Raw genomic sequence first — 23,509 nt, 5'->3', positions numbered from 1 at the left:
GCCCTGCATGGAGCCCCATGTCAGGCTTGGAGCCTGCTTAAGATCCCCCCCTCTCTACCCCTCCCCTACTAGCTGTCTCTCTCTCTCTGTCAAATAAAAAAATAAATAAATACAGCTCTATCCTTGAGGCAATTTTTCATGTAATAAAATACACATTAATTTCTTTGTCTTCAATAAATACCAAGTGTATGTAATCTGAAATTTACAGAAGAAAAAAATTAGGTCTCATTTTATTGATAATTAGTGCATTCTTTTTAAAAGAAACTGTCACAGAAATTATAGTCAAAGCCCCAACTTGTACTTTTATGAAAGAGAAGGGACATATTTATGGATCCAGGAAACAAAGTTTGACACTCTTGTGTAAACACCAGGGAAGTCTGGTCTTCCACATCCATGTCCCCAGCTAACGATGCCAGTCAAAATCCATTTTCCATCACTTTTTCTTCGACAAGATAGAGGTCCACCCGAATCTCCCTACATGAGAAGATAATATAAGTACAAAGCGCATATGTCCCATGATCATCAATTTTGTCATTGATATGTCTAATGGACTGTATTCAAAACTCTCATTTCAGAAAGTTTTCACTTGGCTAATTATTACATAGTTTGGGGAAGAGTCAGGAAGTAATGTGAAGCTGCTAATGTCATTCTGGAATTATTCTCCCTAAAATCAAAACACTGCATTTACTGTAAGAAACTTAAATCTTTAGGCCAAGAATATCTTTAGAATTTTCTTAAGAGCAGGGGTGGGCACCTCGGTGTCGTGAAATGGAGCCCCGTGTTAAGCTCTGTGCTGGGCGGGGAGTCTGCTTAAGATTCTCTCCCTCTCCCTCTGCCCCTTCCCTGTTCTCTCTCTCTCTCTCTCTCTCAAGAAAAACCAAATTAATTTAAAAAAAAAATTTTTTTTGTAGGGGAAACAACTCTCACATTCTCCAAAGAACAAACCTCAATAGTCGTGGAAATAGCTTTAGTAGCAGCAGCAGCAGCAGCAGTCACTGTAGTAACGTAATAATGGCTAACGTTTATATTTAGAGTAATGTGCCAAGCACTATGTTGGGTCATTTAGCCCTGACAGCAACCTCGTGAGCCATGGCTATCTTGGGAAGTGGACCTCTGCCTCTGGGCCATGAAAATCCATGGTTAGCTGGTGATTCTGACAATGAAAGACGAAGAGGTCCTGTCTGGTTAGCCGGGCCCCATGACCCGAGGCAAAACCCTAAGGATCACCAGACCACAGCCCTCGCAGACAAATCGCCCCCATTTGAGAGTCCCTTCTGATATCTCAACTCCACAAAGCAAAGACCAAAATAATTCAAAGTTTAAACACCATTCCTACAGTATCCATCCTTTAAATTATGACATCTGGGCTTAATTTGTGTAGTCTGGAGGACAGGCAAAGTTGCAACTCAGCCAGAAGCAAAGACAAAAAAGCATTCCAACTTCACCCCTGAATCCCACCCCCTAATTCTAGCCGTGATTAGGTGAATTCTGACTAGTAGAGAAAGTGGGCTGTTTTTATTTTAATTGTCACCATATCAACTCTACTCAGTCTAATTTAACCTGTAAGCTCTGGTGGCCTGTGGAACAGGTCATATCAGGAAGCAGCCAAAACACAGCAGCTTTAGCATTAGAGAGAGAAGGGTTCACATTCCAGCTCAGGCATTTGCTTACCAGCTGTGTGACCTTGGGTAATTTTCTCACCCTCTCTGTGCTCCAGCTTCCTCTACTGTACAATGGGCATGAAAGAATGATTTGAATGGATTTATGTAAAGGATCTAGCACAGTGCTTGCCACAAAAAAAAGGACCTCAGGAGGCAAATTCATTATTATAATAAGATGAGTTTTTGTGGCCTGATGGCTAAGTTCGTGGAGAGACGTAGGAACGGCTGCCACCACCCTCTTCATCCTCTGACCCAGCTGTACGCTTTCTGGCAATCGTATAGCTCCATATCTGTGTAGATTGGAATCTGAGACTCAGAGAAACGTCTCTGTGAAGATGAACTCCTACTTTACCACCTAACCAGAGGCAGACAAATGAATGCCCTCTGTCACCTCTCCTGCCCCTCTTTCCCATCCCCCAGCCTATGCATCAATGGAGCAAGTGAATAAAACCCTGGTATGTCAGAAGGTAAGTGGCCCTTAAGGACCCTAAAACACTGCGAGCCATCGAGGGAGCGTGAGGGAGAGAGAGGGAGAACTGCTTTGTTGTTTAGTTTTCGGTTATAAGAAAATAAATCACGGCAGAATGATAAATCCTAACCTCATTTTCCAAATGTTGCAGGAAAATACACAGGAACTAGAAAACTGAGTTTTCTAGACCTAATCATTTAACCACCTTTCCCTGATCTTAGCCAACGAGATTATAATTAATATCTGAATTAAGGGACATACCTACCCTAGTTCTTTCCCCGTGTCACGTAACTGAAACGTGAAAGCATTTGTGGAAAGTGCAACCTCTTAGGCACAAGAAAGGTAACATGGCTTACCCTGCAGGCATCTCTCTTGCCTGACATGACGCCCGCACAGAGCATCCGCGAAGTGATGATCCCATAGGTGGAAACACAGAGCGTTTGGTCAATGAGCTCCACCTCCGCTTGCTGCAAAACAGGGGAGCCTTTATTGTCTGGAAAACACATTGGAAGTGGAAATCATGGTGATGATTACAGTTATTCAGGGTTTTATCAGACCATTTATTCACATTATCTCCTTTTATCCTCACGGCGATTCTTAACATAAATTCTTTTATACTCCCCATTTTTGCTGAGGAAGAAAGAGAGGGACTGGGCCAATGGCACACAACTAGGAGGTAACAGGGCAGGATTCTGACCCAAGGTCTGACTCCATCATCTGCGCCCCTGAACCACGTACTTCCTGCTTTCGGTAGAACTGTGAGTCACAGCAGTTACCAATACTCCCGGGGCGAGAGGCCCACCCCTTAAGTGAAGCAACATAAACTGTTCTATGGGAGACTCCCGGGAAATAAATCACATCAGTTTGGCTATAGCCCTTTCACTTCCTTTTTAACCTGTCTAAGATGATTCAGAAAAATAAACATGGGCACACTCACTCTTATAAAGAAAATGTCTCATGATAAGCTGGTTGAATAGACTCTTTCCTCCTCCGATACAGAATAATATGGTTGAGGCCCTGAGCACAGTCCTGATAGGTTGTAGGTGTTCGAGCCAGAGTTAGCTGCCCTCCCTCATTAGGACCCTGAGATCCCAGCAGGCTACTGTGACCACATTAACTAAATGAAGGCAGTTGAGCCCTTGAGAAGCTGCCCACAGTGCATCTTTGGAGAGTGTCAAGACAAGGCCAAGGGTAAGATCCAAGATTTGGAAATGGCTGCCTAGGAATCAGATGCATGGGAGATAAGGGAAAGGGTTAGCACTAACCTCTGGGGAGGTGCTCACAAAGCTGTGGCTTCTTCCCCTCACTACATATTCAGAATCAACCATGAAGACTAGACCATGAAAAGCCTTGGCCAGAGCAGATGCAGGGACTTTCCTACCAGTCTGACCTTTGTGCATAATGATAAAGATGCCTGCTCCAGTGAAGGAATTGTAAAAGAGGCAGACCCTCTGGGTGGACCGATTCTAGGCTGATGTAACCCTCAGGACCGAATGTGCCGTCTGGGGAGCTGAGGGAAGGCTGGTTTTCAGCCCTGACTCTCATCTACCTGGAAGGCTTACCTTTGTGAAGGACATATTTGCATAGTCCTCAAGATAGTCTTCCGTGAATTGACACAATAGGGTGGAGGGAGGGTGGAGGTGTGGGTGTGGGTGTGGGTGTCCTTCTCTTCTTTAAGAAAAGGAATCACTTCTTTGGATGAAAGGGAACCTCAAAGTAAAGAGGAATTGCTCTTCTGTAGTGGAAAACCTAATAAACCCCTCAAAGTTTGAAAAGGGCCCATGTTATCCATCCAATCTTGCCTTGTTCATAGACCGCCCCCCTCATGAGGTGGGTCTTGCTTCTTTTGGGGATAAGGGAAGAACATCACCAAACAGGAATAGTAACACCTTCCTCCATTCTACTTCTCAGAATCATCAGGAGGCTCAAGTGAGACCATATACAAAAACCCTCTCCGTGGAGCACCTGGGTGGCTCAGTCGGTTAAGCATCTGACTCTTGATCTCGGCTCAGGTCGTGATCTCATGGTTCATGGGTTTGAGCCTCGCATCGAGCTCTGCACTCATGGTGAGGAGCCTGCTTGGGGTTCTGTCTCTCCTCTCTCTCCCTCACCTGCTTGTGTTCTCTCTCTCTCTCTCTCTCTCAAAATAAATAAATAAACTTTATTTAAAAAAAAAAAAAAACAAAAAACCTCTCTGTGAACCCCATAGCACTACATCAGCAAAAGTTAGTATTATCTGGAAGGGGAGGGTATGACCATTCATTCATACACACACCTGCTTCATGCCTTCGGCCCCAGCCAGTTACCCAGCACTTCTCCCCACCGCGCACTTTCTGGCCAGCAGGAGGAATGCATATTGGCTGAATGAGCTGTTTCAGGGTCTCAGGCCAGGCGGTACTGAGCTGTAGCAGGGCAATATCATAGTCGAAGGTCTGACTATTATAGTACTCATGGACCACGATTCTCTTCACCGGGGAGACAAACTTGGCATTCCCCTGCACATACATCCCAAGGTGAGCAGTCCATGGTGTGGGGTCTGACAGCCTGGTGGGAAAGGAATGGAGCACGAAGTCAGTGGCTTGAAGAGCCATACATGGTTTGGATAGAAGCCATCTGCAGACAGATGAGGGCTGAGGAAAGGAGGCCTGCCTTTGAGTTCCTACTGTAGTCCCTGGCCCTGTCCACCGACATGGTGAAAAGCACAACTTTTCTCAGCCTCCCTGGTCTCCTAGTAAAACAAGAGATGAAGTAAGATGTCACAGGGGTGGTGCATGGTCTCTATATTCCAGACAATCCCCTCACTCATCCTAAGACATTGCTAGAAATTCTGTTGTTGCCCCTGATATCTCATGAATCACACACAGGTCAAGAATGTGAGTGACTGGAATTAATTTGTGACATTCTTCCTCTTCATGCTGACAAAGGCATTTGATGGGGACAGACAGGGCCAGTAAGACAGCCGTCTGGGGATCTTTTTGCCAAATTCAAATGATATGAATTCCAAAATAGTTTAGAAATCAAAGTGCTATAAGCAGGAACTTAATGAAATTCCTTCTTGTCATCTGCCAGAAGTCTTAAAGGTCACTGCTACAACTACTCAAGCATGACCATTCCCAAGGGGCCCCACTCTTTGTCAGCCCTTCCAGAATTCTAATTCTGAACAAATTCACCTGCACTTACCTTTAAAAACCTTCATGGTTGGTATAAGGCAGACAAGAGACAGGAGGGTTATTGTGTAGGACGACTTTCACTATCACTAATGGAATCACTGCTGTCTCTTGGCTCAACGGAATCTTTTTCTGCATGGGGGCCATTGTATATGCTGACTACAGTACATATTAATATACTCTTGTCATCTACTGTATTTAATGTAACTGGCAATAAGGCAGCAGAGGAAAGGGTCTGCATCTGCAGGCAGCCTGGCCTAGAATGAAGCAAAGCATTCTCAAGCTTCCTCTTGTATGGAAAAGCAAAGGACTGTCCACAGGTGGTTTGAAGTGACAAAAAAAATACACTGGTGCCAGTTGTGGGCACCATCCAACGTTCTGAAAAATCACTGATTTCTACCAAACACCTCAGCCTGAGACGGAGCATCTGAGCCTGGGAGATGATTACCCACAATCCCACAGAGAAAGAGGGAGGCAGAGAGAAAAAAAAAACCATTGGCTCAGTTGTGATCATGTGATGTTTGGCATCACGTACTACTCACTACTCATATTGCGAGACATTGCTCATTTATCAAGTTACAATTTATTAGAGGGCCACCTGGGTGGCTCAGTTGGTTAAGTGCCCGACTTCATCTCAGGTCATGATCTCGAGGTTCATGAGTTTCAGCCCTGCATTGGGCTGTCAGGGCAGAGCCCGCTTGGGATTCTCTGTCCCCTTCTCTCTCTGTCCCACCCCTGCTCATGCGCAAGTTCTCAAGCTCATGTTCTCTCTCTCTCTCTCTCTCTCAAAAATCAATAAACATTAGGGGAACCCGGGTGACTCAGTCGGTTAAGCATCCAACTTCAGCTTGGGTCATGAGCTCATGGTTTGTCAGTTCGACCCCGCATCGGGCTCTGTGCTCAGAGCCTGGAGCCTGCTTCAGATTCTGTGTCTCCCTCTCTCTGCCTCTCCCCTACTCATGCTCTGTCTCTCTTTTGCAAATATAAATAAACATTAAAATTTTTTTTCAAAAACAAATAAACATTAAAAAAATTTTAATGGTAAATCAAAAAAAAATTATTAGAAATGTTTTCTTGTCTTGCAGAACACTTGCAGAACAAGTTACCCGCCATCCAAGGTTTTACTGTATTTGGTCTTCATCTCATTTTGGCACAGAACTAAAAACCCTTGGAGTTTCCTAAGTGACTAGAGTCACAAAGCTGTCTTTTGTTACACTGTTAGGTTAATGAGTGACTTTTGGACCCCACCCTAAGGCTGGGGGCTGGTTGCCAGGAGAACCAACACTGTGATTGAGGGTTGGAGCTTTCAGTCCCACTTGCTGACCTCTGAGGAGGGGAGAGGAGCTGGAGGTTGAATCCATCGCCAATGGCCAACGATTTAGTCAATCGTGCCTTTGTAATGAAGCCTCTATAAACACCCAAAAGGACAGGGTTCAGAGAGCTTCCGGGTTGGTGAACACGTGGAGATTCAGGGAGAGCGGTGCACCTGGAGTAGGCGTGAAAGCTCCTTGCCCTTTCCCTAAACCTTGCCCTGTGCCTCTCTTCCAATCTGCTTGTTCCCGAATTATACCCTTTTACAATAAACCAGTGATCTAGAAAGTAAAATGTTCCTCTGAGTTCTATGAACTGCTCTAGCAAATCAATCAAACCGAGGAACGGATGGTTGGAGTCACCAATCTATAGCCAGTGGGCCAGAAGGATTGGTGACAACCTGGACTTACCACTGGCTGAAGTAGGGAAGGAAGGACAGTCTTCCAGGTCCTACCAGGTTTAATCTGACCCTATCTAACATGTAGATAGGGTCAAAATTGAGTCAAATTGTAAGACAGTCAACTGGTGTCAGAGAATTGCTTGGTGGTGTGGGAACCGTCCTGCCAACCACCACATTGGAAATTGGGTGCAGAATCATTACTGTTCCACTCTAAATACAAGTCCGGTGCCCATTCCCCACTCTTACACACACACACACACACACACACACACACACACACACATCATTTGAACTGATGGAATGTCTCCAAGGGCAGCTTCCTTCCACAACTTGAGGGCAGATGCGTGGTCTGTGATGAGAGAGGGTGCCATCATAGAGTAAGAATTGAGATACCCTACCTGTTTCCATGGAAACAATGGGCCGCAGAAAGAAGCCACTCCCTGGAGATGACCGAGGCTCCGCAGTAGGCAGATCCCACAAAGTGGAGGCTGACCTGCCAAGGCCAACCCCCTTCCTGGGTGTCGGTTCCCCCAATGATGCGGTGGTGGGTGGAGAGACTCCTGCTGCAGCCTTTAGGAAAGAAGGCTCACATGATTTTAAAGCAGACTTGGAAGAAACACTGGAAATGAAGCCAGGTTTCGAGCTACATTGGGAACTGACATACCAGGCAAGCAACTTGAAACCTCTTGTTTATCTAGAGAAAAGGCACCAATAAACCACTCGCTCCGAAAACAGGCCAGGACCGAGAGTCTCCACATAATAAAGCGCATGACAGGAGGAGGGGACTTGTTAGCAACAGATGCCCTGATATGAACAGTAGCCTTTTATTAGAGAGGAAAAGATTCGTTTGAAAAGCAATAGAATTTGAGAGCGTCTTTGGAGTGGTGCTGATTTGAGAGGAAGCATTTGAGAGAGAATTTCTAAGTCCAAGACAAATGAAAACCTACTAAGAAAAACTAGTTATCAGAGCAATTATTTTCCAGTGTAAATAGTATTGATAACAATGCATAGTTAACAAGTTGCCACCTGGACAATTAGAGACCACATAATAACATGTGGCAGATTACAGTTCTCAGGTGATAGTTAAAGAAGCAGCCCTTGGCATTGATCATAACATAAGGCCTAAATAACAGTCATCTGCTGTGTTCCCATATCTATATCTTTTCTAATGGATTTTTTTTATTTACGAACTTCTCCCTTAATTAGAATTATTAGAATGTGAAAGTTCTCATTATAAACATCAGGTGCTTTAATGCTTGTTATCAAGAAAACAGAATCCATTCTAGAACTTTTTTTAGCTTTTTTATTTATTTATTTTAAAAATTTTTTTTAACGTTTTATTTATTTTTGAAACAGAGAGAGACAGAGCATGAATGGGGGAGGGTCAGAGAGAGAGGGAGACACAGAATCTGAAACAGGCTCCAGGCTCTGAGCCATCAGCACAGAGCCTGACGCGGGGCTCGAACTCACGAACCGCGAGATCATGACCTGAGCCGAAGTCGGACACTTAACTGACTGAGCCACCCAGGCGCCCCATATTTATTTAGAGAGTATGTGAGAGAGCATTTGCGAGTGGGGCAGGGACAGTGGGGGGGAGAGAGAGAGAGAGAGAGAGAGAGAATCCCAAGCAGGCTATGTGCTGTCTGCGCAGAGCCTGATGTGGGGCTCGATCCCACAAACCGTGAGATCATGACCTGAGCCAAAATCAAGAGTCTGAGGCTTCACCGACTAAGCCACCTAAGCACCCCCAGAATTTTTAATTTTGAGAAACCATTTCAGATGCAGTTCACCAATATTTACTATTCTTCCCTGAACCCATGGCAACTTTTGCCAGGGCGATTTACACTAAGAAGGGAATGCAAATGAAAAACTGGTGAACTGAGGAAGGAATACAGGGAGTCAGAAGGAACATATTTCTACTCACTGCAGCCTTGTTCATCGCTTCCATCTGGGCAGTCCACAGTCCCATCACATTGTGCGTTTTGTTTCCTAAAGCAAATATCATTGCCACACTTAAAAGTTCTGTTGTTACATGGAATGCCTAAAAAATGAACAGAAGAGGGAAGAAGTTTTTCCTGCCCAGAAACAGACTTGAGTGAATGACACTCAGCTCCATCCTGCAAGAGTGGTGTAGACATAGCATCGGTATTTGCTGCTCCGGGAAACCTGGCTGAGGGCGATGCAGCAACCCTAACAGTGACCAGTCCCCTCACCTCAGTAGAAGAAGGCAGGTGCACCTGTTGAGAAGCAATCAGATGGTCTCTCCTTTCTTCCACTAGAGGTGAGATGAAAAGAAGTTCGCTATATCGGTAGCTTTAGGCCACGGCCTCTTTGCTATTAATTATTTTGTCTTGGGGCGCTTGGGTGGCTCAATCGGTTGAGCATCTGACATTGGCTCAGGTCATGATCTCATGTTTCATGGGTTCAAGTCCTGCGTCGGGCTCTGTGCTGACAGCTCAGAGCCCGGAGCCTGCTTCAGATTCTGTGTCTCCCTCTCACACTCTGCCCCTCCCCTGCTTGCACTCTGTCTCTCTCTCTCAAACATAAATATTAAGAAAAAAAAGTTACTTTGTCTTGTTCTCCAAGAAAATTTTGAACAAAAATCAATACCATATTCAATCCTTTTATACCAGTAGGGGGGAAAATGGGTGGGCTCTGTGAATCACAGCACATTTATTCACATCCCCCATGGTATGTGTTTCTGTAGGGGCTAGAATAGGACATGTCCTATCATGGTATCTGGCAAGTCCCACCATATCACATCCTCAGTATCTGTTAGTCTTGAACAGCATTAAAAGCAAGTAAGCAATGAAAATCTTCCAGTATTCACATGGACACATACACACACAATACACATACTCCACCCAAGTTAGAGTGACCAACTGCCCCCTTTTTCCTGGGGCCAAGAGGATTCCTCGGGAACAGGGGAAGTCCTGGGAAAACCGGGGCAAGTCAATTGCCCAACCCCGCAGAGGTTTTTCGGTTCTGACTTAGAAGAGCGTACAGGAAACACATCAGAGTGCAGAGGACGCTCCCTCACTTTGAGTGCAGTCCTGCTCATCCCGGCCATCCTCACAGTCCCTGAAGCCGTCACAGACCAGAGGGCCATGCTGCCTGAGGGAGCTGGTGTTGCAAGCAGGTTTAAGAGTCACTGGAATGAGAACAGACAGAAAGCTCATGAGCCTGAAACATCAGCCGGCCTCTGAGACCCAGCAGCGTCCCTCCGACGCGGCAGATGGTTGAGATGACTTACATAAAATAAAAAGCGTGTTTTCGCCAAACTGACACCTGCATGAGAAAAGCAGAGGTTGAAACTTTGCTGTAATTCCCAGTGCTTTGAGTTTGTCAAATCGGATTTTTGCTTTTGCATAAATGTATTAAACTCTGGCAATTTGTTTACCTCATTACAATCAAATGCATCGTGAGATTTTCTTTGAAGGAAAACAAAAAGTCATAAGCTGTTATCTAAATGGAACTTCTCTACCTTTCTAAACAAAATGGGAGTGTCCTTAGATTGAGGGTTTTTGTTGTGTTCATCTCTGCACCTCAAATCCCTGAGTACAAAGTAGGTGCTCATTAAAGGTTTGCTACCTAGATTAACAAATGTGAGATCTTAAAAGACTGTGTAAGGAAAACTCTTGTTAAAATCATTTTGCCCTGGGGCACCTGGGTGGCTCAGTCAGTTGAGCATTTGACTTTTGATTTCGGCTCAGGTCATGACTGTGGGGAGTCATGAGCGTCGAGCCTGCTTAAGATTCTCTCTCTCTCTCTCTCTCTCTCTCTCTCTCTAACCCTCCCCTGCTCATGCTTTCTCTCGCTGTCTCTAAAATTAAAAACAAAAAAACTGATTTTGCCCCAAGCAATCCATTTCCTGAATTAGGAAACAGCATTGTAAATTTACCACAATTGTTCTTTGGAATATTTTCATGAACTGCCTTTGGACAAGTGACAGGCACAGTTATATTAGCAAGCACTCTTTGAAGGTATGATTCCTTAGACATTTCTGGTTTTGTGAAAAGTGATCATTTTTGTTATTTGCTCTTGTTTCTCCAGCGGCATCTCTTGTTGGGGGCAGAGGGTAGCAAAGGTTGGATATTGCTACCCTGAAATAGCTCACTGAGCTTCTGGAAGTACCTAGCTGACTCCTAGAGAATGGTTTCCAAAATGGCACAATGATAATCATTGCGATGATTATGATAATCACATGTGATAAATGATTACCAGAAACAGTCCTTCTTATAAAGTAACAATAATCACTTTTGTTTGGAGCATCATAGCAGAACATGATAATAGTGTAAAAAATACCAGCAACCTCAGTCACTGTATAATGGCCAGTATTTATTTTCTTAAACAACAGAAAATGCAGTAGATTGAAAAGGTCAATGAGCCATAAGTTAAGAGATTTCTTTTCTGTTTTGCCAAAAACAAAATAAAGGTGTGGAACCATAGGTTATTTTTCACGACTAGAATTGTTTTCAGTTAGTTATGTTATATTAACTCTAACATTTCTCCAAGAATATGAAAGAAATTAAATAGCTTCGCCATCACAATTGTATTTGAATTAAACTCTGGATCTTTAGGAGAAAGTGTTGCCAATGGTGTCATATGGTCCAGTGAACTATCCTCCCCATATTACTCCCTGAAACCAGAGATCAAGAATGATGTGCAAATAGTAATGAAAAACCAGAAGGAGAATCTCTATCCAAAATAAGAATATCCAATACCCCACCCTTTAGTCATTGCAGATGCAATGTTGATGCAAACGACACTGGTAATTATAGCAATAATAATAATTCTTTCATTCACAATAACTATGTTCCATAAATGAACATGCTCAAGGAGTTTACTCTCTGCAGTTTCTGAGCTTCTCTCTAGATAAAAGATCTATTCTTTAAAATGGGATAGTTAGTTTTAAGATTGTGGTTGGTTGCATTATTAGTCGCAAATTCTCACTCCCTGTGGTAGTATTATACATTCCCAATCCTTGCCATGCCCCCAGAGTGTGCAGTATAAACTTCCCTGACCCTTGACTATGGCCTTAGCTATATGACTCACTTTGATTGATGGAATATAACATAAGTGATGGTGTGCCAATTCCAAGCCCAGAACCTAAGAAGAACCATGTATTTTTGCACGCCCTTCCTTTACCTCTACCCTGCCATGGCTAGCCCAACAGTTCAACGAGGAAAAGAGCATAAGGAATAGACCTGACCCCAACCTGGAAAGAACCATGTTAATGGGGATCTGCTGCTTAAAGCAGAGCCACCCAGCAGAGCCCAGGCTAGATGTGTCATATCTTAAACAACCCTTGGATGCATGGCCCAGAATAAATGATTGTTGTGAGCCACTGAGTTTTGGGGTCGCTTGTTATGCAGCAATAGGTAACAGCTACAAAGACCCATGATATATGCTAGTAGATACCATGGCCCAGAAAAGTTATTTCTTCATAAGAAAGCCATAGTAAATTTTGAATACCCACCACAGAAAAGCTCATCACTTTCATCAAAGCAGTCATTTACTCCATCACATCGCTGGGTCTGAGGGACACACAAACCAGAGGAGCATCTAAAAGATCCAACAGGACAGGCTAGAGATGATAAAACACAGAAAATCTTGTGTGAGTCCCTAAAAGTCATCAGACCACACTAAAAAAGAACTACGACGTGTTAGGTGATCAAGGAATTGGCAATATGGTGACAGTAATTACACAATTGCTCCATCAGATCAAGCTATAGGTGGTAACTGAAAGACAAAAAAGGTGAATTTAGGAGAGCAAAGAAAGTAAACTAACCCACCAGAAGCTCTGAGTCGGCATTGCATCCAGGTCACATGTCCAATCAAACTTCTACTACCTCTTTCATTGACTCAGCAAACCGGCTTTGTCATTGACTTGGAGAAAGTGAAAGCTGGAAGATACTTTAGACAGTCCAGCATGCTTGATGCGCAGTCTTTAGACTCCCCAGGGATTATAAATGGCCTTCTGGTGCCTCCGAGTCCCGTACGATCAGATGCATTATTCTGAGGAGTCTGCTTTTAATTCCATTATCAAGCGACTTCTGTCCTCAAATATATTAGTAACCACTGATCTTAGACACATGGACCTACAGAGATTAGCGACTGTCCTTAAAACTCAGGACTCCTGCCTTCTACCTCCCACTCCACTTCAACCAGGCTACTCATCAAAGATCCATTCCCTGCCTGATAAATCCTGGGCTTATAGCTAAATATATTAGGAACAATAAATCCTTCTTCATTGCTATGGTCTGAATGTTTGTGTCCATTGTGATGATATTAGGAAGTAGGGCCTTAGGGAGGCGATTAAGTGATGAAGGCAGAGGCCTCATGAATAAGATGAATGTCTTTATAAAAGAGGCCCCACAGAGCTCCCACAAAAGAGGCCCCACAGAGCTCCCACACTGCTTCCATACATGAAGATACAAGTCTGTGACCCAAAGACAGCCTTCACCTGACCATGCTGGCATCTTGATCTCAGATTTCCAGCCTCCAGAACTGTAAGAAATAAGTTTCTGTTTTTTACAAGCTACCCAGTCTGTGGTAGAATAGCCCAAATTGACGAAGACACTCCCCTTGGGCAAAAGAATGGGGAAAAATGCATGGGCAGGTCGACCACTATCTCACTGGCACAAGATGGAGAGTTTCTAGAAAATATTCATGGTTTGGGGCACCTGGGTGGCTCAGTAGGTTAAGCGTCTGACTTTAGTTCAGGTCATAATCTCGAGGTCCGTGAGTTCGAGCCCCGCATCAGGCTCTGTGCTGACAGCTCAGAGCCTGGAGCCTGCTTCAGATTCTGTGTCTCCTCTCTCTCTGCCCCTCTCCCACTTATGTTCTGTCTCTCAAAAATAAATAAATGTTAAAAAAAATTACAAAACATATATATTCATAGTTTGAAGAAACAACTAAAAGTAAGATGGCTCATGGGGCACCTGGGTGGCTCAATGGGTTAAGCGCCCAACTTCAGCTCAGGTCATGATCTCGCAGTTCACAAGTTCGAGCCTTGCATGTTGACAGCTCAGAGCCTAGAGCCTGCTTCAGATTCTGTGTCTCCCTCTTTCTCTGCCTCTCTCCTGCTCATGCTCTCTCTCTCTCTCTCTCTCTCTCTCAAAAATAAATAAACATTAAAAATTAAAATAGATAAAATGGCTCACTTTTCACCTAAATTCTTTTTTTTTAATTTTTTTTTATTTTTTATTTTTTAATATATGAAATTTACTGTCAAATTGGTTTCCATACAACACCCAGTGCTCATCCTAAAAGGTGCCCTCCTCAATACCCATCACCCACCCTGCCCTCCCTCCCACCCCCCATCAACACTCAGTTTGTTCTCAGTTTTTAACAGTCTCTTATGCTTTGGCTCTCTCCCACTCTAACCTCTTTTTTTTTTTTTTTCTCCTTCCCCTCCCCCATGGGTTTCTGTTACATTTCTCAGGATCCACATAAGAGTGAAACCATATGGTATCTGTCTTTCTCTGTATGGCTTATTTCACTTAGCATCACACTCTCCAGTTCCATCCACGTTGCTACAAAAGGCCATATTTCATTTTTTCTCATTGCCACGTAGTATTCCATTGTGTATATAAACCACAATTTCTTTATCCATTCATCAGTTGATGGACATTTAGGCTCTTTCCATAATTTGGCTATTGTTGAGAGTGCTGCTATAAACATTGGGGTACAAGTGCCCCTATGCATCAGTACTCCTGTATCCCTTGGATAAATTCCTAGCAGTGCTATTGCTGGGTCATAGGGTAGGTCTATTTTTAATTTTCTGAGGAACCTCCACACTGCTTTCCAGAGCGGCTGCACCAATTTGCATTCCCACCAACAGTGCAAGAGGGTTCCCGTTTCTCCACATCCTCTCCAGCATCTATAGTCTCCTGATTTCTTCATTTTGGCCACTCTGACTGGCGTGAGGTGGTATCTGAGTGTGGTTTTGATTTGTATTTCCCTGATAAGGAGCGACGTTGAACATCTTTTCATGTGCCTGTTGGCCATCCGGATGTCTTCTTTAGAGAAGTGTCTATTCATGTTTTCTGCCCATTTCTTCACTGGGTTATTTGTTTTTCGGGTGTGGAGTTTGGTGAGCTCTTTATAGATTTTGGATACTAGCCCCTTGTCCGATGTGTCATTTGCAAATATCTTTTCCCATTCCGTTGGTTGCCTTTTAGTTTTGTTGGTTGTTTCCTTTGCTGTGCAGAAGCTTTTTATCTTCATAAGGTCCCAGTAATTCACTTTTGCTTTTAATTCCCTTGCCTTTGGGGATGTGCCGAGTAAGAGATTGCTACGGCTGAGGTCAGAGAGGTCTTTTCCTGCTTTCTCCTCTAAGGTTTTGATGGTTTCCTGTCTCACATTCAGGTCCTTTATCCATTTTGAGTTTATTTTTGTGAATGGTGTGAGAAAGTGGTCTAGTTTCAACCTTCTGCATGTTGCTGTCCAGTTCTCCCAGCACCATTTGTTAAAGAGACTGTCTTTTTTCCATTGGATGTTCTTTCCTGCTTCACCTAAATTCTTGCTGAAAATTGTAATATTCTGATATTCAGAAGTGTAATACTTCAGATCCAGAAGCAGGTATATTGGCAAAGAAGAAAGGTTCTAAATGAGCTTTCTGTCAGTCTTATCCTCATGGCCTTCTAAATGGTTAGCGCTTACTTGCCCCCTTTTAAAATGGGTGGAGAATTTCCTGAGTCAATATCTACTCTCTCCAGCTCTAAAGACTTCCCTCAAACCCTGCTTTTCCTACTGACCACTTCCTGGCTACTGTTCCAGTGGTTCTCGGTGTGAAGGGCAACATTTTGAGGGCTGATCAGCTGTCCGTATGGGTCATGGGCCAAAGTGAGTCACAACAGTTGCCCTGTGATCCACCAAATGTTTTATAAACATCATATTTACAAAGATTTATGAACAGCAAAAATAATAAATCAAGAAATGGATTTGTTCCCATTTGAAAAAAGGAGGTGGGGGGTGCTCCTGGGTGGCTCATTCGGTTAAGTTTCTGGCTCTTGATTTTGGCTCAGGTCATGATCTTACAGTTCATGAATTCGAGCCCCACATGGGTCTCTTTGTTGACAACGCAGAGCCTACTTGGAATTCTCTCTCTCCTTTCTCTCTATCTGCCCCTCCCCTGCTTGTGTGCGCATGTGCTCTCTCGCTCTCTCTCTCTCTCTCTCTAAATAAATAAATAAATAAACATTAAAAAAAAAGAGATGAGCTTGTCTCATATTTCAGAAATTATGTAAGAAACTATTTTTCAATTGTAACAAATAATTCTATTATTTCTTCTATAATTTAAACTGTAAATACAGAATTTTATGTATTATTTATTATACATTTTTATATAACACATATTTATAATATATTTATTTATGTATTATTATAAAATATAATAGTAAATAGCAGAAATAAATCCATTTTTAAAGTTTGTTTATTGATTGATTGATAGATTGATTTTGAGAGAAAGAGAGAGTGAGTGGGAGAGGGGCAGAGAGAGAATCCCAAGCAGGCTCCACACTGTCAGTGCAGAACCTGACATGGGGCTCAGCCCCACGACCCATTAGATCATGACCTGAGCTGAAGTCGGACACTTACCCACCCAAGCGCCCCATAAATAAATCAGTTTTTATTCCATAATTTCTCAAGTTTTAGAGTTATAAAGTATTAGCCTCTGTTTAACCATGTACTAAGATTTTTCTAAAGAGCCAATCCCATGGGGCGCCTGGGTGGCTCAGTCAGTTGAGCGTCCGACTTCGGCTCAGGTCATGATCTCACAGTCTGTGGGTTCGAGCCCCGCGCCAGGCTCTGTGCTGACAGCTCAGAGCCTGGAGCCTGTTTCCAATCCTGTGTCTCCCTCTCTCTCTGCCCCTCCCCCAGTCTCACTTTGTCTCACTCTGTCTCTCAAAAATAAATAAATATTAAAAAAAAAAATTTTTAAAGAGCCAATCCCAGGCTTACGTTGACTAATGTTGTAACTGCCATATTCCACCAATAGTGGCTTGTCGGAAAGCCTTGAACTGCAGTGCAGCTGAATGTGAGCGAGCGAGCTGGGCACTCGGAAAATCGTCTGGTGATCCATGTAGGAGCCACAATACCTGAGGAGACAAGAGTCAGGGAAAAGGGTCTGCCAGCTGCATTCTCACTGACCGCGAACTCACTAATACTTTGGTACTTGGGGCTTCGTAAGCAGAGATGCTTATGGCAGAGCTAACAATAGTTGTCCATTCTATCTAGGTCTCTGTGATTGGGTAACCTCTGTCCCCTCGATTTTCTACTCTGCTAAATACAGCTGAGGTACTATTGACTGCTACCTGTTGTTTTGCTCACAAACACTTAGAAACAGAAGAAGTATGGGTCTTCTCTTTTTTCTGCATAAATAACCACGTAACAGTAAGAAGTGCCTGCTTTTGCCCACAAACTTACCTATAGAGCAGAGTGGAATCCATGAGCTGAGGCTGAAAATATGCAAAGAATCCCAGAAACACTTAAAGTAGAGCACATGCAATATTTTTTCAAACTAAAGTGAAAACTGAGGTACGCTCTGAGGCTTGTCGTTGGCAAAATTTCAAAGTAGTAATGTCTGTCTGCAATATTTCCTTACCTTGACTTTTCTTACCTTTTGTCCTAAGAGGAAATGTCTCTCCTGTTAGGAATTCTAATTATATGAACACTGTGGTTAGTAGAACATGAAATATTATTACCCTGGGGGCCTATGATAAGTTAGATCTTTGCTCTGTGTAGGCAAAGTTCTTTCCAGGGTGAAACCTGCAAGGTCGCAAAGGGAAACAGCAAACACACGGGTTGAGGAGTGGAATCTGTGAATGCCAATCACTCCTAGCTGCCAAAACACGTGGGAACCACAAAGGTTCCAGGGATCAGACGCTGGCATTCTGCGGGAGGACCACAGAGGTAACCCATGACTTTAAGGTTCAAAAGAGGAAAGTATTCATTTATATTTCAGGAAGAATCTTTTGCAGTTAGTTAAATTTCAGGCCCTGATGGGCTGGTAGACTAGCTCCTGGAACAGAGGAAGAGATAACAGCCATAGGTAGGTGGTCACTTTGCCAAACGGGAGCCAGGCTCTGAGAGGCACCTGGCATCCACATTAACCTTTTGGGGCCGGATTCTACTCCAGCTGGTCATCTTGGGATCAGATTCCTGTGTTCTGAAAACATGATTATTGTTATTTGTGTCTCGTAGTGATTTTATTTGTGCTCTCCATTAGCATTTACTAGAGCTTTCTCGCGAAAATCAATCTTACCGGGATGTTAAGGAGGAGTCAAGGACTCTTTGAACACATGTTTTGGCTGGAGTTTAGAGAGGAACAGTACGGAATGGAGCACAGTGGTAGCTAAGGGAACAAAAGTTAACAACAACAACAAAAAAGTGAGAAATTGGAGAAACCCAACAAGAGTCAGTTTACAGGTACAGGCACATGACAGGTAAGAAAACCAAGAAGTAAATAAGTGAAGTAACATGTTAAAGTTCGAAATAGCAAGAAAGTGGAAGCAGGATTAGGACACAAGTCCCCCTGGTATTAAATCTAAAGATTAACCCTCCCAAGTTTGCTTCATAACTGTCTTGACATTTTTGGGTTGTACTGTTCTGTTCATTTTCTTTTGCTTTGTTTTTTGCTTTTGTTTCTTGTTTGTTTTTACTTTTGCATTTAAGACCATTACATATGATTTTGTTTTGCTTGGAAAAATAAATAAATAAATAAACCCTGGTACTTTCTAGTGCACCAACAGCTTTCCCTTCGTGAACTTTGCTCTGCAAAACTTCATCGAAAGGACATCCATTCCTTTAGGGTCATATGTTGCATTGTAGCTGCCCTGAGCGGCTACACCCTATTCCCATGTTCTCTGAACTCACGATCACTGGGCATCCTGGTGGCGGCATTACTTTTTTCTGCTTCCCCTTTACAAACCCAATGCCTTTAGGCAACTTTTCAGCAAGGTGTCCGAAGTTAGTTCAATTACAGCCTTTCCTTTTTAGATGAAAAGAACTGATAATGGGAAGGGCTGGCATTTTAAATCCTAAGGGTGCAACTAACATCAAAAGAATCTGATAGGATTTCAGCCAGCCAAACTTCAGTCAAACTGAAGAGCCAGCCCTTCAGGGAAAGTATTTAAGCAGAGAGAGTTCCTGATTCTGATTCCTTGTTAGAAAATCCTGCTCATACTTTGACAGCAACACTTCCTAGGTGGTAGCAGTTGTTACTTAGAAGGAAAAAAAAAATAGTATCTAGTTCTGAATTATAGCTCTATCTTACCCATACAACTTTATAAAATAATTGTTAAGAGTTGTTTTTTCAACCTCTATCTAATTAAGTATCAAAATGCAGCATTCATAAAATTTGGTGGGGGGGGGGGGGCACATTCTATAGTATTTATCCATCCAAAGTAATTTCCAAGGCAATTTTTTTTTGACATGCGATGTTGCAATAGTTTCAGGTGTATAACATAGTGATTCAACAACTGTATCCCAAACAATCTTACTCATCATAATAATGACTAATATTTTCTTTTGGTGTGTAGTATGCATTATCTCATTGAATCCTTACCAAAAAAATCCCACCTTAACAAGTAAGAATTATTACCTCATTTACAGATTGAAAATCAAAGAGGTTAAGTAATTTGTCCTAGTTAATATAAGTACTAAATTACAGAGCTCAAATTTGAACCCAGGTTTTCTGTCTCCTGCACAATAGACCCTGATTCAAAATCATTTCCAATATGAATACAAGGCACATCTAATAATGGTCCAAGAATGCTCTTCAATCAGATAGGATATATTCCAGTGAAGGCAGAACCTATCACTGCATAGCACATAATCCGAGCGTCTAAAGGAAATGAAAGAAGGTGGTTCAGGAAAATCATTTAGAAAAGGAAAGTTTCATTCATGGATTAACAGTGAGCAAAGAATTAGCAGGCAAATCCCTTAGGCTAACCTCACAAAAATTCTTCCTTCAAAGTAAACTTAGAAGCTATTCTGCTGCAAAGACAGGACATTCTCTATTTTTAAATACAAGACCTAGTACAACTTTAGAAGCAAATAAACAATAAAAATAACTAAGATGCAAATTAAGGGTGAGAGTGAGGAGATCCTGGGTCAGTTCGGGAAGCTCAGACACCTCGATTTCTCTAATCAGCCTCAACCCATGTGCCAGGATACAGCCAGACTGACCCAACCTCTCCTACTGCACACAGTTGGCTAATGGTTTTTAATTTTTGTATCACCAGGACTCCTATTTACTATTTCCTCCAGGGCTCCATGGTTTATCTGCCAAGCTATTTTTGTAAAGTATAGAGGGTGCACACTCATAGCCCAGCAGCAAAGAGCAGTGGCCCAGCCAGGACTTGGGAGCCATAAGACATGGATTTGAATCCTGGCTTAATCACATATAAGCTGAGTGACCTTGGGGCACCTGGGTGGCTCAGTCAGTTAAGCATCTGACTTCAGCTCAGGTCATGATCTCACAGTCCGTGAGTTCGAGCCCCGCATCGGGCTCTGTGCTGCCAGCTCAGAGCCTGGAGCCTGTTTCGGATTCTGTGTCTCCCTCTCTCTGACCCTCCCCCATTCATGCTCTGTCTCTCTCTGTCTCAAAAATAAATAAAGGTTAAAAAAAAAAAATTAAAAAAAAAAAAAAAAAGGTGAGTGACCTTGAGCAAGTTATTTAACTCCTGTATCCCTCAATTTCCCTCTCTGTAAATCGTTAAGTGCAAACTCTTCGGGGACAAGGGATCCAAGGCTTTGAACCTTTAGGTGAGGCCTTTCATCAGATTCTTTACATATGGAACCCACTTACATTTGTTCATTAATTTCCCACCATCCATGGTCACAGCCTTTCACGCTCTTCTTGGTTATTGAATAATTATGGAATTTCAGTGCTACGCCAAGTGTTGATAAGGAAGTCTGTGAAAAACAAACATTAAGTCAGAAAAATGTTTCAACTGAAGGATATGTTTCAGGCTAAGTTTCCTCACTCAGAACTCATTCCCTCAGCTTGCCGCTTTTAGGGCATTTTATTCTTTGTGCCTTATTATGATACGAGAAGATAGGATTCCATAGGCAGAGAGGGAAAGATTAGGATCTGAGGTTCCTGGGTGGGGAAAAACACCTATTTTGAAACAATGCTGGGAGTGTCTGACCACAGCAAACCCCCAGGCCATAAGGTTCCTCTTAAGAATATAACAGAGACCACCTACTGGTCCTCAGGTTTCCCCTCTGGAATTTGACAAAAGACTTAAATATGGCCACAGACCACCCCTCGTACAATGGAAATGAGCCAATCAGGAATGGACAACCCAGCACCTAGAGTTATCCAGCCAATAAGTGTAGAACCTGAGAAGGAACAAGGGAGAGGGGAAGGGGCAGGGCTGACCAGAACCTTATGAAAAAAGAACCCTTGCCTATAGTGCTTGGACATTCACTTTCGAATGTCCCCTCTCTGTGAAGGGGAGACATACTATTCTTCCTTTCTAATCTTATATTCTAATAAACTTTTGCCTGCTGTTCCTTTTGTGTCCACCTCGTCATTTTCCAAGTGGAGAGACAATGAATCCCGGGTATTACGGGAAAAAACCCTACCACAGTATGACCTTTGGTGGGATAGACCAGTACCTCCCCTACCCTGCAACAAACCAGAATGAGGAGAGCGTAATAGAGAGGGAAATGGGTGGCCCAGTGCTAGGGAGCTGCTCTAAGGCCCCAGTTTTGAGTGAGCTGGGTAACATGGGACATATTAGATTATCTCTAGGTGTCAGTTTCCTCCTTGTAAATGAGCTTAACTTTGAAAACACCCACTTGTTAATGAATGCACACAGTTTCCTCCCTCAGTAACAATGACATAGTTCATTTAAAGCACTATTCAGATTATTTAGATAACAGAGAAGTGAATCAGCATCCTCTTCATATTAAACCTGGGTATTCCTGAAGGCAGTTACTAAATCACTCCCAGGTCTGCTGAGACCAGATCAAACAAGAAAGAGGCTGCCCATACGTCACACACCCATGTGAGTGTGCATGCGTGTGCGCACACACATCTGACCTTTTTTATGACATTGTATGACGTACACATACATTGTGTTATGTCATGATTTTAGTTTTTAAGTTTTTTAAATCTATTTTTTTTAATGTTTATTTTTGAGACACAGAGAGAGAGAGAGAAGGCAAACAGGGGAGGGGTAGAGAGAGACGGAGGCACAGAATCCGAAGCAGGCTCCAGGCCTGCCGAGCTGTCAGCACAGAGCCCTACATGGGGCTCATGACCCCAGACGAGATCATGACCCCAGCCAAAGTGAAACGCTTAGCCAACTGAGCCACCCAGGGACGCCTCCTTTTTTTTTTTTTTTTTTAAGAAATTAATTTTAACCGATTTTTATTGCTCTGACATTTAGTGTTGTAGTGATATCATTTGTATTTGTGATGTATTTGATGTTACAATGTCTTTGTTGTATGTACTTCTTTCTAACATGTATTTAAATACTGTAGCCCTCATCCCTCAACCTATCTTGCAGAGAAAATGATTCAGGCTATTTATTTACTTATTTATTTACTTAAATTAAGTAATCTCTACACCCAACGTGGGGCCCCAACTCGGGACCTTGAAACCAAGAATTGCACGCTCCATCAACTGAGCCAGCCAGGCGCCTCTATGTCTCTCATTTAAACAACACGACGACACAGGAAGGAAGTATGAGTCCTATTTTATGGAAGAAGTCAAGACTAACCAAAAATAAGTGACATTCTCGATGTTACCCTGCATTTCTCTGAAGGCTGCTTTTTCTCAATGTATCATGCCACCCGGAACACTGACAGTGAGGGCTCAAGGGGAACAGGACGGTCTTATGTGCAGCGAACGCCAAGGGCTCCTGAGAACATACATCGATTTATCCCCCCAGTCTTGTCATCTTACTGTTTCTTCACATTAAAAATAAATAGATGTCAACTAAGAGATAATAAATATCTAGAGTAATCAGTGTAATTTTCTAGCATAAGAATATATTCCAATGTAGCCCTCCACAAGAAGGTTACATGGGCGTTTTCACTGTGTTCCATCGCTCCAAAGTAAAATAGATTTATATGTGCTCCCCAATCTCCAAAGCCTCTCCACGGAGAAAGGAAGTAAGTCCCCTTGCACACCAGGTTCCACTGACACAGAATTGCACACAAGTCTACACGTGAGCCCAGATTGACCAAGAAGCATTACTGATATTATCCAGCTTGACAAGTGGGGTAAAGCAGGGCAGTTCCAAAAAACACCGTGAGCTCTTTTGCTCAACAAATGGACAAAAATTAAAAACTGCTGGGGCGCTTGGGTGGCTCAGTTGGTTGGGCGTCCGACTTCGGCTCAGGTCATGATCTCGCGGTCCGTGAGTTCGAGCCCTGCATCGGACTCTGTGCTGACAGCTCAGAGCCTGGAGCCTGTTTCAGATTCTGTGTCTCCCTCTCTCTCTGACCTTCCCCCATTCATGCTCTGTCCCTCTCTGTC

The 23,509-nt window shown here is 43.1% G+C and overlaps 1 protein-coding gene across 3 annotated transcripts in view; it reads right to left on the bottom strand.

Moving 5' to 3' along the window:
* Nucleotides 1-233: 233 nt before the first annotated feature.
* TMPRSS7 (transmembrane serine protease 7) overlaps nucleotides 234-23,509 on the bottom strand; it is a 42,422-nt gene continuing 19,146 nt past the window's right edge. For all 3 annotated transcript variants that reach the window (XM_042955634.1, XM_042955636.1, XM_042955635.1), the window contains 9 exons: nucleotides 20,825-20,931; nucleotides 16,975-17,111; nucleotides 12,488-12,595; nucleotides 10,049-10,159; nucleotides 8,933-9,049; nucleotides 7,407-7,578; nucleotides 4,406-4,674; nucleotides 2,487-2,623; nucleotides 234-474 (listed from right to left, as the gene is read on the bottom strand). In XM_042955634.1, coding sequence (XP_042811568.1) covers nucleotides 304-474; nucleotides 2,487-2,623; nucleotides 4,406-4,674; nucleotides 7,407-7,578; nucleotides 8,933-9,049; nucleotides 10,049-10,159; nucleotides 12,488-12,595; nucleotides 16,975-17,111; nucleotides 20,825-20,931 — 1,329 coding nt within the window. In that variant the 3' untranslated portion in view covers nucleotides 234-303. The remainder of the gene's footprint in view (nucleotides 475-2,486; nucleotides 2,624-4,405; nucleotides 4,675-7,406; nucleotides 7,579-8,932; nucleotides 9,050-10,048; nucleotides 10,160-12,487; nucleotides 12,596-16,974; nucleotides 17,112-20,824; nucleotides 20,932-23,509) is intronic.

This window comes from Panthera leo, chromosome C2 (genome assembly GCF_018350215.1).
Source record: "Panthera leo isolate Ple1 chromosome C2, P.leo_Ple1_pat1.1, whole genome shotgun sequence".
NCBI lineage: Eukaryota > Metazoa > Chordata > Mammalia > Carnivora > Felidae > Panthera > Panthera leo.
This window is presented reverse-complemented; position numbering and strand designations above follow the sequence as displayed.